We start from the raw sequence: 21,179 nt of genomic DNA, 5'->3' as shown, positions 1-21,179 counted from the left end.
TCAAAGGTTCACAGCCTCTGCAGAAAACTTCATCTGCATCTACTTAGGGGTCCTTCTTTATCCCAACTACATAGAATTCTCTACTTTCAACCCCCTCTTTGTTCCCATAGCTAAATCCCTTCATTCTAAAGAAAAAGCTGGTTAACTTATCTGTTAGGTGATGCTTAAGACTTCGATGGAGAAGATGGCAACATAAAATCTAGCAGCATATTGCATTCTCTCCAGGACATGTGGTTGCAAAACCTGAAAAACAACTTAGCAGACAGAAAAGAAATAAAAGTTCCAGGAATCAAGAAAGAGACAACAGAAAAAGCAGAAATAAAAAATGGAGAGGGAGGGAGGGCAACACAAGGAAAAGAAAAAGTCTTGAATGCTAACCAGGGTTCCTAGGGAGAGGGACCTCCCTGGAGAAAAAAAAAATATTACAGTGCTCAACATATTTGAAAGTGATTTCCCAACAGCCATTTTGGAGAAAGGGTTCATTGTTTAAGGGATAGGACTACACTTCAATATTTCTGAAGTGTCCTGAGACACTCCTGGAGAAGGTTCAGACTACACATAGCCCTCCTGCAAGGCTTAAGCAGAGATGTACTCAAGCCAAGAAGAACACAATGGCTCCACCCCATATGGAAAAGGTTACTGGTATTGAGTTCAGTTCACTGCTTGACTCTTTCTCATCCCTCCTGCACTACCTATATCCAACACAAAAGTCATTGCTGTATTTTCTTTCCCCATCTTCCAGAGTGATAGGATCTCTGCTTCAGCTTGAATAGTTGCCTCAGGCTGAAGTACACAAAAAGAGGGGCCTCTGGACTAAGGGAGGCACTTGACAAACCCACAAGCTATAAAGCTAGGCAGAGAAAGCAGTGACCTGCTGTGCACAGAGGGACACAGAAATTGGGAGTGAATATAGCCCAAGGGCCATAGGAAATAAAGGCAGGACAGGACTCTGTACTCACACACAAATAATGAATGTGAAAACAAAACAGAATTCAGTAGTAACTCTATCTTATCCCTCTTACATGTATTGTAATGTATTATAAATTTCAATACTGCAGGCCCTGGAAGTGAACCATTCATTCAAACACACTGAGGAATATTTTGGATTCACTTTTCATTTTCTTTTTGTTGGCTTTTTAAGGTTTAGTTTTTTAACCTTTTCTTTTGTTCTTTTTCTTCTTTTCCTTGTTTTTTCTTTTTTGTTACATTTATCTCATTCTATTAATTTTCTTTTACCTTTAATTGGATTTATTATGTCACTTTTACCTCCACCTCTGATATTCTTTTATTTTTATTTTTCAAATTGCACTTTTTAATTTTTCCCTTTCCTATTTCCTTTACTTTTAGTAGTACTACTATTAAGCTTTATTAAATTTTTAGATATATAGCTGATTCTATGGCATTATTGTTCAATTCTTTCCAATTGTAAATGTTAGTACCATTGTTGCATTTAGTAGACATTTATTGTGTATCAATATTTGGTTTGTCTTTGTGCATATATTTTTTCTGGAAATATTAGTCTTTATTTCCTTTAATAATAGAGAAAACTTCACATTATAACCAGAAAGTTAAGCAAGGAGGTTCAAAACTTCTGAATTCTTCTGAAAAGCCCTTCTTTTTTTCCTTATTTTTTATTTTAAAGAGAAAAAAAATCAAACAAATTAGAAAGCAATCAAGCAAACAAATAAATAAAAACAACAGAAGCCAAATGACATCAACAACAATGACAATGATAACAAAACAGTGATACAGGATTTCAAAATAAGATGACAGGAATTTAACAATGGTAATTATATTATATGCTGTTATCTTCAAAATAGTTGCTCAGGTTACCAGATATAGGCATGCAAAATTGATCAAGCAATATGATTTCCCCTTGACAGTTTATTTCCTTTTCACTAACATTTGGATCTTATTTACTTTTGCTTTCTTACACTAGCAAGACAATACAGTGCTTACACATGTGAGAGTCTCATTTATTTCACTTAGGAGTATGATCTCTAGTTGCATTCATTTATCTATAAAAGCCTCAAATATATCATTCTTTATAGCTGAATAGTACTGCATTGTATAAAACATCACAGCTTTTTTAATCCATTTCTCCTTTGATGAGCATTTGGTTTATTTCTAAGGTTTAGCTATTAAAAATTGTGCTGCTATAAACATGGGTACACACATGTAGCTGTAGTACATTTTCAAGTCTTCTGGGAAAATGCTCAGAAGGGAAATAGTTGGGTTGAATGGAACTTCTAATTGTACTGCTTTGAGAAATCTCCACACTGATTTCCACAGTCATTTTACCATTTTTCAGTCCATCAAACTATATAGGATTTCTTTTTCCCCACAGCACCTTTAGCCTTTATTACTGGTTTATTTCTTGATGTTAGCTATTTTTCTGGAGTGAGATGGTATCACAATGTTGTTTTAATTTGCACTTCTTGAATTATCAGAGGTACTAAACATCCTTCATATATTTATTTGCCATTTTCAATTCTTCATCTGAGAATTGTATATTTATTGCAAATGCCCATATTTGGATTGGGTCTTTGAATTTGGGAGACATATTTTTCAATTCTTTATTCTGGATACAAGCCCTTTGTTAGAGTGACAATTGGCAAAAATCTTTTCCTAATCTGTGAGTTTTCTTTTCAATCTGTTGGTGATTACTTTGGATGTGCAAAAAATTTTTAATAAAGTGAGATACCATTTGTTGACTCATTGAAGTACTTATGCAGTTTGGTTTTTGTTCATGAACTCTCTGCCTACCCCTATGTCCTTGAGATTTTTACCAACTTTGTCTTCCAGTATATTTAGTTTCTGTCTTGATATTTAAATCATTCATCCATTTTGAATTTAGTTTAGTGCATGGTGATAGGCAAGAGTCTAGTTTAAGCATGTAGAAAGCAAATTTTTCCAGTTAAAGAGGCTATCATCTTTCTTGAAATTGACTTGTTTGGCCCATTTTTGAAAGACAAGGTGACTGAGTGTGTTTGTAGTTGTATCTATATATTCTATTCTGTTCCACTGATCCTCGTGTCTGTTTATTTACCAGTACCATATATGTGTGAGTGCTTCAGGGAGGAGTATGATCCAAAAGAGACACCTCAAAGACCCTCTGCTACGTGGGAGGTGCCCCAGTGAGCTGAGGGCAGCAGAAGCCCCACCCATCATTTTTCCATCTCCCCTGGAACTTCAGCTCAAAGGAACCAAGATGCCTGACCCACCCTTTTACATTGTGGGACTGTAAGTGGGGGAAGCGCCTTGGACTTAACCAGCTCATCTGGAAGGATATAGGAAAACGACAAAATGAAAGAGCAAAATACAATCTCAGACCTCCAGTCCACTGAGAACAAGCCCAGGAGACACTGATATGGCAGATACTAAAAACTGTACTAATGAAATTTCTGAAATGATAGCAACTGAAGTAAAAAAAATAAAACTCCATGAGTCTTTAGAAGACATTAGATCAGAAATAATCTCTCAAGTAAAAAAAGAAATGACAAACAAAAAGTTTGTTTATTATTCTGGATTTCCATTAAGGCTGTACAATTGTTAACTTTTATTGGCTCTTATAGTATATTTGTACCCAGTTTTTTTTTTACTCTATTATTTTTGTTAATTTCTTTGCTATTACCAGTGGTAACACAGTTGTTGCTATATTTGATTTGTATTATACCAAATGTGTTAGTTACTTTCTCATCCCTGAGACACAATTCTGTCATCCACAATTTAAAAGAGGAAAAGTTTATTATGACTTACAGCTTCAGTCATAGCCATGTATCTCCAAGTAGAAGGACATGACAGATGGGCATGGCAAAAAAGAAACATCTCATAGCATGGCAGTGGAAAGTACAGAAAATATAGGAGGAGCTGGAAAGAGATAAACCCTTCCAGACCATCCCCCAGTTACTTATCTCTTCTAACCAGGCCCACTATCTAACAAGTCAGCTCTAAACACAGTAATGAATGGATCCATTGATGATTATCACATACCTATAATCCAATCAACTTTCCAAAGCCCACCCTAAGGGCACATGAAGTTTTGAGGGGAATTCTATATATAAACCGTAAAACAGTATATTGTTTTGTGTCACCAAAATCACTGTGGTTCATTTCTAAAAAAAAAAAAAAAACTGGGTACTAGACCAATTATACAACATTCTCTTCTACCCAAATTAGCAGAGGTATTTGGATTTGGGACAGAGGCAAAGGCTTACAGTTTTTCACATGAAAAGCATATCTCTAAAAATTAGACACTAAAGTGATCATACTATCAAGGAAGTTTGCTATACTACCAAGAAAGTCTGTAAACAAGTTTTATATACTATTCATTCTCTTTTCTGTTCTTTTTTTTCACTATTTCCATGTAAAAATTAATATTAGGTTACTTTTCATATCATCTAGCAAAGATCCTAACTCTCATCACACAAATTCAAAAATAAAAATATGAGAAAATAAGGCTATGAAATCTCTCCATAAACTCCCCAAAGCTAATCCACAGAGCATTAAACGGGAGGAAATTGAAGGTAAAAATGCCTGATTTATATGAAGTAATAAAAAAAAAAGCAGTAAGATTCTCATCAGTCTCAAAGATAATGTACCAAAGTAGATAATGGACTTACTAACTAAACAAGATGATCACTGAGTTTAAAGAAGGCTAATAAAAAGCTAGCTGAGCTAAATAAAAAATGTAAAATATTAATGAACACTTTAGTAAAGAGTTAAGAGTCCATGAAAAGTCCAGGTAAAATATTATGTTGAAAGTATAGGGAGCAAAAGTAATGAAAGTGAGAAGTAAGTGTTGCAGTTTAAGGTAGAGCTTATAGAGATGACCATATACTCAGAAATAACTTAGAAACAGTATGAAAGCAGTGTAAATGGATCCAACAGCTGCTAGAGATACAAATAAGGCAAACTTTAAATTATTTCAAATTAGTAAAAACTCAGAAAATGTCATGAATGGCATTTGAAAAACCTGTTTGCACAAAAGTAGAAAACTTACCAAGCATGAGAAATAAATTCAAGATATAGGTAAGCAATACATATAACACTCCAAAGGCCCATTATCAGAAAAGGTTTTCCTCATGATTCTTCATGAGGCATCACAGTCAAAATCCCACAAGTTCAATAGGAAGACAAAAGCTTAAAAGCTGTTAGAGAAAAGCAACGGTCACTTATAAAGGTAAACCAATTACATTTACATCACACTTTTCAACACAAATATCAAAATCAGAAGGTTTTAAAATAAAGTCATTTGTGCTGTAATAGAACACAACTTTCAACCCAATGATATACTGTATACAAAAAACACATTTAACCTCTCCTCACCAAAAATTCTATAGATTGATGATCAAAGAATGGAAAGCAATATACCAGAGCAGGAGCCCCCAAACCAGCAGAGTAATTTTCCTATTTTCAGAAAAAGTGGAATTCAAGCCAAAATGGATAAGAAGCAGCAAACTACATATTGGTTAAGGTAAAACTCTTAAAGAGATAAGAGTAAGGAAGGACTTTCTGAGAACTGCAATTGCAAATGAAAATACAGCAAGAGCCAACAAATGGCATTATACTAAATTAAAAAAAAAAAAAAAAAAAAAAAAAACTTCTGCACAGCAAAGGAAGCAACCAATAGTGTGAAAACATAAGGTACGGTATGGGGAAAAACCTGCCAGCTACTAATTGAGCAGAGGTAATAACATCTAGAATATATAAAACTCAAAGAAATTTAGGTGTTCCAAAATGAAAGATCCAATTAAAATACAGCCAACTCAAATAAACACACAATTCTCAGAAGAAGTAAAAATGGCCAGTAATGCATGAATAAATGTTCAATATCTCTAGCCATTAGAGAAATGCCAATCAAAACAGCACTGAGATTTCTCTCTTACTCCAGAAAGAACGGCCGTCACTAAGAAGTTAAAGAAAAATAAATGCTGGTGTGGCTGCAGGTAAATAATAGTCTTTCTACATAGTTGATGAAAGTGTAAACTAGTGCAACCACTATGAAAATCTGTCTGGAGAGTCCTCCAAAAATTTAAAATAGAATTTCCATTTGGTCCAGCTTTCTCCTTCTAGATGTATTTTCAAGACAGATAAGGCACACCTGAGTGAAACATGCATACAAATTTTTATAGCAGAACAACTCATAATAGTTAAATACTGAAAGCAATCTCTCATCCATCAATAGGTTAATGAATAAAGAAAATGTGGTATTTATACACAACAGAGTACTACTCTGTCAGAGAGATAAATCTGATTATTCTCTAGGAAAATATATGCATCCTGAGACAATATTAAATGAAATAAATCAGACACACAAGCTTAAATAGTTCATGATTTCTCTTATATAAAGAACCCAAAGCTATTTTGAAGAGAATGTGAGACACTATGGCAGCCATTGTTGACTTCCCTATTGTCTGGTCTTGATGACTTTTGTCTACCCCATGAACTTCACTTTTTAAATTCCTAGTCACCTCTTGTAACCTGAGAAATTTTACCCTCATTTATATTCTTCTGACTCTGTAAGTAATAAAATAAACTCCTTATTTCTGTTCTTGAATGTGTCTGTATTTTCACATATCAAATATCAAAATGTAGGTGCACATTGGAGTCTCAGTATAACATAATTACATCAGGTTGATTATGAATATTCAAAAGAGAAATAGAATATAGGGCAGAACATAGTGATGATATAGATTGCAATATGTTGATGACAGTAAGGACAGCCTACAACCTGGGAATGTGCATCCTGTTCTGATCAGCTTTATACTATTTTGTTTGCATGAATTCATTGTATGTGAAGATATGGACAATTGTCTGGAAGAAAACAAAAGACAAATATGATAGCCAGTGAAGATCTCTGATTGTCTTGCTTTGAAATCTGTGTCTCTTACATTGTCATCTCATGATCTGTTTTGTTTTCCTTTGTTACGTTTAATTTTACCCTCTTTAAAAGTAAAATAAAAAAGAACCCAAATACAAATATAGAACAAAATAAAAGATAAACGGTAACATGGAGATAGATCTTTTACACATGAGAAGGAAACCAATAAATGAATGGAGCCCGGGAAAGAGAAGAGAAGTAAGAAGTTTTAAGATGTGTTATGTGCATGTGCCAACTCCCCACAATGAATGTACTCATTATGTACTTCAAACATATAAAAATTAAAAAAATACTTAGATGCAGCATGGAATAGTTGCTTTGCCCTTTTTTCATATTCAGAAAAAGATACTAAGGGGGTATTAATCTCATATGGGAAGGGATGCTCCTCAGGGATGAAATTTCCTGGAGATGGACTGCCTGTGCTTTTGTGTTCATAAATGTCCTTGTGCGTACGCATGATGGAACATGTGAGAAATGAGTCCTTCTCTGTGCTGACTGATTTGTGGACATTTACTTCTGTGGCACTTCCCCATACATGGGACAGATCCTGAAAAAACTGGAAATCATCCATTTACATACACACTGATATTTATACTGTCCGTGTAGATGAATGTATCGAGACAAAAGATCACAAAACATGCCTCCTCTTTTGACTTTGGGAATTTTGTTTTCCAGAGGGAGAAGATTTTTTTTTTTGGTCTTTTTTTTTATTTTTATCAGTACCGGGGATCGAACTGACAACCGCCTGCTTGCAAGGCAGGTGCTTAAGCCGCTGAGCTAAATCCCCAGCCCCCGAGGGAGAAGATTTTAAACAAATGTCTTGTGGTCTTTTGGGATCAGTGCACTTATGATTGTAATTCTTTCGAAGGAACATGAAGATGCATTACCATATCAGGAGACAGAGTCTCTTGGCGATTCTAAAATCTATTCAGTTACAGGAAAGGGTAAAATGGCTCCAGCTGCCTTGTGGTAGAAAGGTGCATGCCCTACAAACAAGCTGAAGAAAGAGCTGTCTATACAGAACAGGTTCCTGGTAGTAGCTGTAAATGTAAGGAAAATAAAAGAGACAGCAAAAATATAGTGATGGGGTAGGAAGAGAAAGTAAAGAGCAGGAAGAGTGGGAATGTGCAGAGAAGGATAACAGGAAGCAGAATGGGAACAAGATGTTTGGGGAAAACAGAGAATGACAAAGAGAAGAGATGGAACCCTTGTATCACAGGGTATGTTTTCTTTGATCTAGTATAGAGATCTTTCACTGAATGGTAGTCTACAAAAACAATGAAAGGCTGGAGATTTAGCTAAGCAGCACAATAGCTTGCCTGGCAAGCATGAGGTCATGAGTTCAATTCCCACCGACCCCTTGCACAAAAAAAAAAAAAAAAAAAAAAAAAAGAATGAATAGACAAAACAACCTACTTCCTTTCTGGGGAAAGGAATACTGCCTGAACACGTTTTTCTGATGGGATGCCTCATGAATGGTATCAAGGAATTTTGATCCAGCTGAAGGTTTATTGTAGGCAGGTTGTAGGCTGTCCTTACTGTCATCAACATATTGCAATCTATATCATCAACTATGTTCTGCCCTATATTCTATTTCTCTTTTGAATCTTCATAATCAACCTGATGTAATTATGTTATACTGAGACTCCAATGTGCACCTACATTTTTGATATTTGATATGTGAAAATACAGACACATTCAAGAACAGAAATAAGGAGTTTATTTTATTACTTACAGAGTCAGAAGAATATAAATGAGGGTAAAATTTCTCAGGTTACAAGAGGTGACTAGGAATTTAAAAAGTGAAGTTCATGGGGTAGACAAAAGTCTAAACTCTTCTGGAACCAACTGTAAAAAGGGATAAAAAACATTAGTAAAAGAAAATCCTACTTACACAAATTATAATAAAATCCTTATACACTTGTAGAATGGTGTACATGGATTAATGGAAATATACAAGTCTTGAGTAATAGACATGCCATAAAATATCATCTAGTCTATGTTAGAATTTATCAAAGAAGAAATAACTTTAAAAAATTAAGTACATTAAAACATACAGTTAGATATTTATTTTGGAGAAGTCATTCCAGAAGCTGTACTAGGCAAGAGAAAAGTTTTAAAAACCTATTATTGGATTATGATGTTGAACCAAATAAGTCTGAGTCAGAAAGAAAAGCTTCACAAGTTTTCTCTTAATATGAGGAGTTCAGAAAGGAAAAGAAAAATTAACAACATGAAAATAGAAAACTGTTAAAGCAGAGGAAGATGTTCAGGGAAGAACACCAAGAAGAGGGAAACAGGGTAATAGGGAGAATATATATATATATATATATATATATATATATATATATGATCAAAATGTGTTTAATATGTTTGAAAATGTCAGAATGAAACCAAAGTATCTGTATAATTAATATTCACCAATAAAAATTTTTGTCATTAACATTTAAAGAGAAATGATGAGAGTCTAAACCATGGTATGGAGACAGGGTTTTTGAACTGAAAATCCACTCTAATGAGATATTTTAAAGGAATATTCATCATAACTTGTGACAGATTAAATATTGGAGATGAGTGAGAGGACAAATGTTTTGTGGTGTTGTTGGTGAGGTGTTGGAGAAATCCCTTTTGGTCATGTTCACTTTGAGGTGCTAATAAGGCACGCACAGTGGGTCAGTCGACTACGTGACTGTGAATTTTGGCGTAGTCTGCTGTTTCAGATACAGATCTGGAAGTCATTTGCATATATACATTTAATTTAATTTAACTCAAGGCAGTGGTGAGATTTCCAAACAAAAGTGAGTGTTAAAATAGGGACATTAAGGATACAACAGTTCCAAGGATCCAGGCAGAGGAATATTCAGCTGTTGTGATTTATAACCAGATGTCCCCCCAATGACTTGTAGATAGGGTTTTGGGAAGATGATTGGATCAGTGGGTGCAATCCTCATCAGTGGATTAGTCTGTGGCCTGGAAGGATATATATCTTCTACTTCTGTCCCTCCCTTCACTCTCTGTTTCTGGACTCCCATGAGGTGAACAGTTATTCATTTGCCATTGCCCTGTTCTGTGCTGTCCTGTGTTGAGTGAGGCCAGCCCATGGATTGAAAATTCCACAAAATGTGAGCCAAAATAAACCCTTCTTCCTTTAATGTGTGGCTACTGGATATTATATCTCAGCAAAAGAGAGGTAAAAACAATGACCAGGTATGCAAAGAGATCTAGAAGTAAAGAATGTTATAGAAAAGAAGGCAGGAGAGAATTTTAAACATTACAAAAGGGTCAGTTGAGATCGTTCTGAAATCGATTCACTGGATTTGAGAATCAGAACTATGGCAACTTCTACCACAAATGATAATGCATAAAGCATTCTTGGTAATCTTTGCATTTATACATAAAATTTATCTGTATTTTAGCTCATTCTTATCTTATGTCTAGTGGGTCATTGCTTTTCAATCCTATGTAGCCCATTTCCTTAAATATAACACCTATTTTACTGTGCTAAAATAAAATTCAAATTATTTTAAATTCAAGTTAGTAAAATGAAAACTGTAACTTATATGAAAAACATGTGTTTCAGTATGTAGTGCTGAAGCATGACATCAGGACAAGGCAATTAAATGACCAGGAAAACATACAGAAAATGCCTGTTAGTTTGGTAGAGTCACATTCTGATTGATGCAGGTATGCTCTTGCTGGTGTATCAAATATTTGTGAGACATATTTGGGTAGAAAATAAAATTATTTTAAAATGATCTTCCTTCATTCCCTTCCTTTTCTCTCCTTCTCTCTTTCTACCTCCTTTCTTCCCTTCCTCCCTCTCTTATTCCTTCCTTCCATTCACACTGAGGACTGAATCAGTGCAATATGCATGTTAGTCACACTCTACACTTGAGCCTCATATTTTTATTTTTGAGACAAAGTCTCAGCTTTCTGAGTGCCTGCAATTATAGGTGGATGCACAGCACATGACGAACTTTCTTGGTAAGATTCTAAACAAAATAAAACAAAATCTTATCTCATTTTAAATCATAATTTTATTAAGCAAAATGTCATCATATATTAATACTTCATTATTGGTCGATGAAACTGATGCTAATCCAAGACCTGGATAATTTTTAAAATTAATTTTTGTCATATATTTTTATTACATAATTATATTTATTTTGGGGAATAGAAGCATATACAATATCATGATCACTTTTGATTCCTTCCCTCTACCCTTTTCATCTTCACCAACTACAAAATGTCTGTCTTCCTTTTTCCAGTCATCTCATTATTTTATCCTTTAATTAATTTATATTATGGATGTCTCATATTAGCAAAACCATGAGATACTTGACCTTCAGTGTCTGATTTAAGTCACTTAAGATTATGAGCTCAAGATCATTCAGTTTTTCTACAAATGACATGTTATTCTATACTTTATGGCTGCCATATATACATATATCACCCTATGAGTGTCACATTCTTTTTTTTTTCATTCATCTGTCAATGGGTATCTAGGTTGTTTCCAAGTTTAACTATTGTAAATTGCACCGCTATAAATATGGGTATACATGTATCACTACAGTATAATGTTAACTCTTTTGGGAAGATACTTAGGAGAAAGGTAGCTGGGTCAAATGGAATTTCTATTGTTAGTTTTTTGAGAAATCTCTATAGTGATTTCTGTACTGGTTTAATTAATTTATTCTCACTAACAATGTAGAAGTGTTCCTTTTTTCCTCACATACTTGCCAGCACTTGTTGTTTTCCATCTTTAATGATTGCTATAGCCTAGATAAGAAATATCCCCTGGAAGACTCTTGTGTTTAGATAGTGATGGGATCATGGGGTGGATTTATCCATGTATTAGTTCAGTAGCAAACTCTACTGTTAGAAAATAGAACCTGGTCAGAAATAGGTATCTGTTATGGTTGATACATTCTGTCAACTTGAGAAATTTAGAACGTTTTTTTTGTTTGTTTGTTTGTTTTTGAGAGGTTTAGAACATGTTTGGCCTTTTTGTTTGGTACTGAGAATCAAACTCATAACCTTGAGCTTGTCAGGCAGGCACTAATGCTGCTGAGATATATCCCTGGCAAGAATTTGTAAGTTTAACTAAGTCACTCAACAGAGGGCCTGGGTCCTGGCTTTAAACATCCTCACCCTGTGCAAGAGGAGGGCAGGGAATTGGTGTGAGTGCTACACCAGCTCTAGGGTAGCCTGCTTATAATATGAGGGAGGAAAAGATCCTGTCCTTTTTGCTCTTTTTGCTTTGCTACCACTGCCTTGAACTATTGCCCTTCTGCCATGCCACCTTGCCTCAGAGCCCGCTGATTATGGACTGAAACCTCTACAAAGTATGAGCTGAATAGATATTTTCTTTCTTAATTTTAGGTGTTGGATATTTTGTTAAGGCAGTGAGAGAAAAGTAAACAAGACAGTCCTCATGGCTGTGACATGGAAGGGTTTATTCTTGTTCCTGGGTCCTCTTTTTCTCTTTGTTTCTTGTTTGTCATGAGATGTGTTGCTGTTCCCTAACCAGACCTTTCCAGCATAGTTTCTACCTTGGAACCAGCCAACCATGGACTGTGAGTATTGTATGTTTTATCACAGGAACCAAAGTGTATAAAATAAACATAGTCACTCTGACAGTGGTAAGATGAAAATTATTAGTCCATTTTGCTGGTGATGGCCTTACTGGTCAAGGCCTGCTTTAATGCATAACTATCCAAAAGATTATTCATTATATTTTATGAGATATATAAAAATTCATTCTACCGGTCATTGTGCACATTACAGGACACTTAGAAACCTTGATCTTGTCTTCAATATACTGTACCAAAAATTCTTCCTTGTCATTATGATCTTAAATTCGTCCCACAAACTTTCAAACTATTTTCTAAAGGTTAATTTACCTCCATTGAAAACTATTATTCTAGTCTCATCCAAAGAAAGTAAGTGTCTCACTTGGAACTGTATCACTCTTACAGTCATGCCTATTTTTTGTTGCTGTCATCAGTTTCTCCTTCTTTCCTTCAGCCAGTAAACCTGAGCTAGTTTAACTATTATGTTTACACTCTCTTGGTTCACAATATTGTTATAATCACCACTCATGTTTTATTTTATCCAATTTTATCTTTCCTTCTAACTTAAGTATATCCTATGAGCAGTGTATACCAATTAGTCTCAACTTGGCACATCCTTGTCACTCTTCAATGTACTGCAATTTGGCTTCTATTCTTACAGTAACACCAAAATCATTCATGCTAAATTCATCAATGAACTTAATTAAAAAAAAAACTAATGAATATTTCCCATATTGAACCCTCTACCACTTTTCCTTACTCTATTTTTTTAAATCAGGGATTTAAACTTTTCAGGTTCTTTCACCTTACTTTCCTTTATTTGTGCATTCTTCTCTATTTTATTCTTATTAATAATGGGGATAGAACTCAGAGCTTTCAAACTGAGCTGTATCACAGTCTGATTTTCTGTTGTTGTTTTGTTTGTTTTGTTTAGTCTTTTGAGGCTTGATTTCTCTAGTCAGTAGGTTATCCAGGCTGGGCCTGAATTTGTCATCCTCTTTCTTTGGGCTCCAAGTACTGGAATGAATCATTTTAGCAATGCCTCATTTCTAGATATTCTAAATGTTGGTGGGTCCCAATACTTTTTCCACAAACCACACATTTTTCTATGTATCCTTTTTTATACTATCACTTTACTTCCTTGACTTCATCTTTCATTTTTATGTTTTTCCTTTTTTTTTTCTTCAGTAACAGAGCATGAACCCGTACTGGGAACATGTTAGGCAAGCACATTAACAATGAGTCACACTTTAAGTTCTTCATCTGGTCAAATCTCTTGCAATCTCAGACCTTTACCTGCTTGTCAGGACTTTCCATCCAGCTCTTAGTGAAAATGTTGAAAAATTCCCCCTTGTTTTGTATTCTGTGTCTCAGATAATGATTTCACCTAATATTGAAGAAGAAACTTGAGAATCATTTCTTAGTATTCTGTGTCTCTTAGAAGTCCCATCTATGATGGTATCTTGGCATGTCAACTGGGCTAGGCTTCAGTTCCCAGTTATTCAAGTAAACAGTAATCTAGGTGTCACTGTGAAGGATATTTTATAGTTGTGGATACTATCATAATCAGTTGACTTACATAATGGATATTTTCATAGATATTAAAGGTGTATCTAATTCACTCAGTAGATAGACTTAAGAACAGAGCTAAGGCTTTCATAAAAAAAGAAATTCTGCTTGTAAGCACTATCTTCAACCTATATCAGAGACCTCCAGCCTGTCCTTTATGATACACTACTCTATGGATTTTAGAGTTGTGTAATCAAGTCTCACCAGTCAGTACACTGCAACAGTGTCTTAATGTGAGTCTTCTACTGGATCTCATTCCCTGTATGAATCTTGATTGAGACATCTAATCAATGATACTTCACAAATGTTTCTAAATCTACTTCTCTGTGCTCTATCCCAACTACCATTATTAGTGATAAGCTCAGGCATTTATCACTTTTAGGCAGGGTTTTCATACATCTTAAATGTTTTATTACCCCAATCTTCCACATGGCCACTAATACTATCTATGTAAAGTACAGATGTGAACACAATAGTCATCCTAACTTAGATGGCTTTTTTAAGACTCACGTGAGACACTTATCCACACAAAAAGCCATCGTCAGCATTTCAATGTAGTTGATATGGTCTCCTGTGCTTAAAACACTGCACCAAACTATATAACCTAATACAACTTAACAAATAAATTAATGAATTTATTCAGTGAATTAGGTACCTAAGTTTAAAACATTGGCATCTGAAAGTTAATAAATGTAAAATTTAATAAATGCTCCTTAATTATTTGCTGGTTGAAGAATGGATGAACTATATACTAAGTGTTGTCAATACCTAACTGCTAATAATGAGATCTGAGGAAAGTAGAAAAATGACTATCCAAATACATAAACACCATATCCAAGAATTTTTGAGTACTTTGCTTTATGAGGAAAAGGAACTTTACTGAGGTGATTAAATTAGGGTATTTGACATAGAGGAGATTTTTCTAGATTTAGGAGGTACACTCTATTTATGTGTATACTAAAAAAAAAGAAAGAAAAATCTCACCCTATCAGAGTCTAACAAGCAAGAAAATAGGAGTAATTCTGTGTGAGACAGATTGTGCCTTTCATTTTTTATTTTGAAAATCGTAAAAAGACACCACAAACCAAATAATGCAAATGAACCTGAGAAGCTGGAGGACAGTCCTCAGGTGACAGAAATTAAACAGAGATCACAGACCTTCTACTGAAAGAAACTGGATTCTTCCAACAACTGAATGAATAGATATTCTCCCCTATAACCTATAGAAAGGAATGCAGCTAGCCAAAACTTTGATTTTAGTCTGAAATGAGACTTAAACCAGACTTCTGACCTACAGCATTCTATAAGATAATAAGTGAATTAAGACTCTAAATTTGTGATAAACTTATTATCGCAGCAATAGAAAACCGATAGAGGATGCATGAAAGATAGCCTGGTATACGTCTCAAAAAGAGACAAAGATTACATGATATGATGTCAAGTGAAGAAGATTATTAAGCAAAGAACTTGATCATATTTGTGCCTTTTTAATTTTTAATTCCTCTTTTTTTATTAGTTTGAGATAAAGTCTTCCTAAATTGATCAGGCTAGTCTCAAACTTGTAAGTCCTCTCAGAGTATAGAGAATAATATAGAGAATACATGTGCGTGTCACCTGGCCTCTTAAAAATTGAGCAATCTAAAGTAACAAGATAATGTCCTTATGTAAGAAAAAGGAGGAAAAGTGGCCAACTCAGAAAAAAAGAGGTACTTATGGAGACTATGTACATAAAACTGTTTATAAAAAAAGCAGCACAATTTGTAATCGCCAGATCTTGGAAACAACCCAAGTGTCCATCAACTGAGGAATGGATAAAAAAGTTGTGGTATTTCTATACAATGGAATATTATTCAGCTATAAAGAAGGATCACATTGAGATATTTATCAATAAATGGGCGCAGCTTGAGACCATACTCATAAGTGAAATAAATCAATCTCGCATGTATGAATACCGAATAGTTTCCCTAATGTAAGTAATGATTCAAATATATGAAATGGCCTTGAACCCTTATAAAATTTTCACTTATTAATTAGAAAGGCTTTATTCCGGGCTTCTTGATATGGAAATATTTGAAGCTATAGTATATGAAGTTTTATCCAAATATCTCAAGGAAAAAGACAGACACTATGGTAACTATTATTCTTTAAAAAAATTATTTAGTTATTTCTTATGTTTATTTTAATTAAGGGAAAAATTTTAAAAATTAGGATATATAATAGTAACTCTTTTCGATTTCCTATTAACTTGTTTTGAAGTCCTGTAATGCTCCCACGATCTTGTTTTGACTGATTAGACTCTGTTCCATTCTGTGGGATAGTATCAGGTCCGAGGGTATAGGCAACTACTTTGAAGGCAGTAAGATTCACTAAGATGCCCATTCTGGTTTGACTATTGTCTCCTTTGGAAGTCCTGTAATGTTTACAATGTCTAAGTTTTATTGGTCTTGTTCTCTACTGTTTTGTCCAACTTTATAATATCTAATGAGATAGACAAATCTTTTTAAGGAAACAAGAGACAACGTTGATAACTATTGTTAATAACCGTATACTCTGTTCTACATCATGTGCTAAGTCTATCCTTGGCTTTCACTGACAGCTTTGTTCTGCCATATTTGACTTTATTCTCCCCCCCCAAAAAAGTAATAAGAACTAAGGAGTAATAAAATCTAAAATGTGTAAATTTTGTTGTAAAAAGAGAGGAAGGGGAAAAAAGAGCTCTAACGGATATAACAGCAAGTGTGTATAGGGATGTTGAATAGCTGACTATATTAATGTTTTTGGATCATTGAACACAGCTGTTTGTAGTCTCTCTGTTTGAATGTCTACTTTGTATTCTTTGATACTGTGATTTGAGCAACTATTTCCAAGATGATAATATGTAATCTATTAACAGGTGATTTCTTACTGTTATGCTTTTTTTTGTAGTTCTGTATTATATGTAACCTTACACTGCTTTGTTTTGTTTTGTGTTTTTCTCTTTTTCCTCTTAAATAAAAAAAAAAAAAAAAGCCTGTCTGTTTGTGAGACAGACAGAAAATCAGAAAGGCTAAATAAATACCAGAAGCAGGAAAAAATGATGGCACAATAAATAGGAAAACTTCATTTGATGAACTCCCTTTATTCTTAAGCACTTCTGAAACAGTTAACCTAAACAAGGAATATGACATCAATTATAAACTATAATTCCACCCATGTCTAAAAACCAGAGCTATGTGTTAAAGTGCAAGTGAAATGTACATGGCTAGCCATCCACAAACTCATCAAATAAAAGCCAATAACTTTGTCATAAACCAGCAGTCATTGTCTCCTAATGTGATTTAATACTAAGGGTAGTACATCACCTATGTAGTGTTCTTGCTGAAACTGCTTCAATTGATCATGAGGAAACAAACCACTCAGACAAGTTTATATTGTGAACAAATATTAGACTGCTCTTGCAATCATCAGAAATGTCAATATTATCTTTGACTTCAGTAACTTATTTACCGAAATATATTTCATTTCTGTTATGTACCAGCTACCATGCTTTGTTTATAAATCCCTACAACTCCCAGCACACTAATTTCTCATTTCATGGGCTCTGTAAAAGTTTATTTGATGAATGAAGAAAGAATAGCTTTCTCCTTGGAAGCACAAGGATCCACAACATTTGAATAAAATTTGGTTTTATTTTTTTGTATTCTATAAAGTTCATTTAAATTGTAGTGGGATAGTGGGAATTGGTTCCTGAAATAATAATAATATCTCGTGCATGGAAATCATCTTTGGCTTCCAGTTCACTGCATTAACATTCAAGGCCCTGCAGATATTCTATCTTCACCTGTTAGTTCTTCTGACAGTCACAAATACAGAAGACCACTCCCATAAAAAGTCTACTACAGGGCTTTTGTTGTGGAAAACATAGGTGTAAAAAGCATATCGTCCTCCTCCATTTGGCAGATGTCACTCACCTTTTAAAACCTACCCAATGTTCCCTCGTCCTTTTTAATGCTCATTATGTCACTTGAGTTTATCATATTATAACTTGTTTTAACTTATTAAAGGCTCTGGCCTTACCCAAAGGTACTTCTGAAGGCTTATTTTACAATCCCAGTGTTGGGTCTAAGTAATAGGGCTTCAATATTCTTCTTGTTTTTGAATTAAGCATTTTTAAATGGAACAATTTCAAATACATACGTAATTAGAGAGCAGCATAATAAATCTCCACGTATACATCACCTATCACTCATGAATACTCAACCTTGGCCTCACAGAATAACTTTCAGGTAAATAAAAATATTTGATACAATTTATTGAAAAATATAACATTTGTAGCATCTGAAACATTAAAATAAAATACTTAAGGCTCATAAATATCGGTCATTTCATTCAAACCTGTCCTGTGAAAAAGCTGTTTAATATTCATATGTTTTTTCTTCTATTTTGAAATTGTGGAGAGAACAGGGAAATGGGGAAAATGAGATCTAGAAAAATGTATAATTAAGTTTCAGAGAGCTTGGATTTCCTAATTGAGAAAGAAAGATTCTGACCTGATTTAGGGTAGAAAACCCTATGTATTTCATTACTTTTCCGGAGGAGGAGGGTGCGACTTCAGACCGGCTGATGCAGGAGGTGCAGAGAGGAGAGTGGTAGTACCCGCATTGGGAGTTCCTTCTGGATAATCCCACCGCGGAGCCAGGAGGCAGCGTTTTTTTGGTGGCTTGGCTTCCTGCCTGCTTCCCAGTGGAAGTGTGGATCTCCCGGATGCACAAGATTGGTCTTCCATAAGTATTACAGGACCTAGTCAGTTTTCTCTACTGACCCCAGAAATCCGAAAGACCTGAGATGGCGGCGGATCCCCTCCAGTCACAGAGCAAGCTTCCTCCGAGTTTCTCTCTTACCGTATTTCCTGTATCCTGAGACGTATATCCCCTCGCTGCCTCCACCCTCCACATACCCCACGCCCACCACAGCCCCTCATGCCCAGTCTCATTTTAACACTTCTAGCAGGATGAGACTTTTTAAAAAAATATGTGTATTTAATATAATGTTCTTCAGAGGGTCCTGACCACCAAGTGCGACTAAATTCATCTCAAGTATTATATGATTTTCTGCGAGAAATGTTTGGGAGGGTCAGATAGAGTAAGGTAACCAAAGAAATTAGTTGAGAGCATTATAACTTAGTTGCAGATACACTTCATGAAGCCATGAAATTAGCTACAATCACTTAAAAAGTGTTATAAAAACCTATTGACTAACTGCCTAGAATCCAAAATAGCCCTATTGACCACGGAAAATTGAGTGTATAAAATAAATTCACGAAGTCATAGAATACAAAATCAATTTTTTGCTTTTTTTTCCCCCCCAAGGATTGAACTCAGGACCTCTAATTTGCCAGGCAAGGACTTGACCCACTGAGCTAAATCCCTGGCCCCTGCATCACATTTTTAAAAAAAATTTTCATAATTGAAAGGTAATGCTAATTTTTCACATTTCAACATCTAGGCACTCTTTGAAATCTGCTAATTGAAAAAAAAACTACATAGTTTAATTAACAACTTTTTTTCATTTTTAGAGCTATGAACTCTAAGAATCTTACTGTTGCTGGTATTCTATGGAATATGGTAAGTAGCCAGAACAAAGTGCAATGTAACTTGGAACAAAAGGATTCTGCTCATATGGTCATTCCAGTGGCCTTAATATTTACATGCCTTTGGCTGTTAGGACGAACTAGACCACACCTTTTTAGCACTACCCTCAGTGTTTCTTAACATAGAGAGTTCAGCCCTTGGTACCAAAAGAGAACTGATTTTCAATATGTGGAGCTATGTGGTCTTTAAATAAGTGTTAAATTCCTAGAATTTTGGTTTCCAGAGCCTAATAATGTCTTCATTTTGAAAAATTAAAATAATTAAGTGTAACACACTTTAAAAACATCATAACAACCTCTCATCTCCTCCATCACCATCTTCCTCCAAGAACACAGCAAAACCTTTTACATAAATTAGATATTCCATGAATATTTGGGAAATAAATGACTTTATGGTTTTGTTCCAGATGATAATAAAGACTGAAAATTCAGGTATAGCAGTCGCTTAATGAAAAGGTGAAGAAATATTGAGAGAGAATACTGTTAGAACTAGAAAAACAGCTATAACTAGAAATTATGATGTGAAAGTCAGCAGCATATAGGTAATATCTCCCGTCATTAGCATGGGTGATATTTCCAAGAGAAAATGTAAAGATAAGTGAGCTAAAAACAGAATCTTGTGTAATGACCAAAGAGAAAGCTGTGGCAAAGTTTGCATTAAAAGGAGAATCACAAGTTTGATCCAGCCTGGAAAATCTAGAAAGATCCTGTATCAATGTAAAATGAGCTAGAGACAGCTCAGTACACAATCTTGAACTCATTTCCCAGTCTGGGGGAAAAAAAAGGTACCACGTGGATCTACATTGGCACTTTCCTACTTCTATAGGAGAAGACTTGAAAGGAAAGACTTGTGATGTTTTGGGAGCAGAGATTAACTCACTGCTATAATTAACTCACAAATAACCTTTGCATGGACTTTTGAAACACCAGAGGTTCTCTACTGGTGACCCTCAACTCTACTGAATTATAAAAAATGTTGGTGAGCCCCCATGGACCTATGACACAAAGGTGCATTCCCATAACTAGCAAATCAAGGAAGGAGGTATGTGCAGAGAACACTGATCCCATCAACAGCAAACAGTGAAACAAAAAGAAAATAAGTGGAGTAATAGGAGGGGAAGGAAGAAGAAAAGGAAGAGATAAAAGAGGAGGAAAAGGAGAACCAGGAATTTCAGGTCAGACAAGAGGAGGACAAAGAGAAGAATTGGCACACACCCTCATGTCACCAGGGATGTAGTTATGGATTTAGTATAGAGGTCCTTCATTGAGTGGTAGCCTACAGAAGAAATAAAAGGGCTACACAGGAGGGGAAAAGTGTCACCATGTACCTCCCACACTGGGAAAGGACACAACACTCTTTTGAATGGGGTGCCTCCTAAATGGGATAAAGTTTTCTAATCCACCTGTAAGAACTGCCAAAGACAAAGACAGGCCCTGAACCATGATCCTCGAAGTTCACTACAAACAACCACGGTGTTCCACTCTCACAAATACACACACACACACACACACACACACACACACA

General features: G+C 34.9%; 1 protein-coding gene across 3 annotated transcripts in view; it reads right to left on the bottom strand.

Moving 5' to 3' along the window:
• Positions 1-18,887, bottom strand: part of LOC111757739 (negative regulator of P-body association-like) — an 89,354-nt gene extending 70,467 nt beyond the window's left edge. For all 3 annotated transcript variants that reach the window (XR_002792033.2, XR_010046568.1, XM_063245987.1), the window contains exon 1: positions 18,555-18,887. Coding sequence is in view for 1 of the 3 variants with exons in the window: in XM_063245987.1 (XP_063102057.1) it covers positions 18,587-18,790 (204 nt within the window). In the remaining 2 variants the exon portion in view is untranslated. The remainder of the gene's footprint in view (positions 1-18,554) is intronic.
• Positions 18,888-21,179: the final 2,292 nt, after the last annotated feature.

Source organism: Cavia porcellus, unplaced genomic scaffold, assembly GCF_034190915.1.
Source record: "Cavia porcellus strain 051 isolate PalLab524CR breed Dunkin Hartley unplaced genomic scaffold, mCavPor4.1 scaffold_3, whole genome shotgun sequence".
Lineage (NCBI taxonomy): Eukaryota > Metazoa > Chordata > Mammalia > Rodentia > Caviidae > Cavia > Cavia porcellus.
The sequence above is the reverse complement of the archived record's forward strand: the minus strand, read 5'-3'. Positions and strand labels throughout refer to the sequence as shown.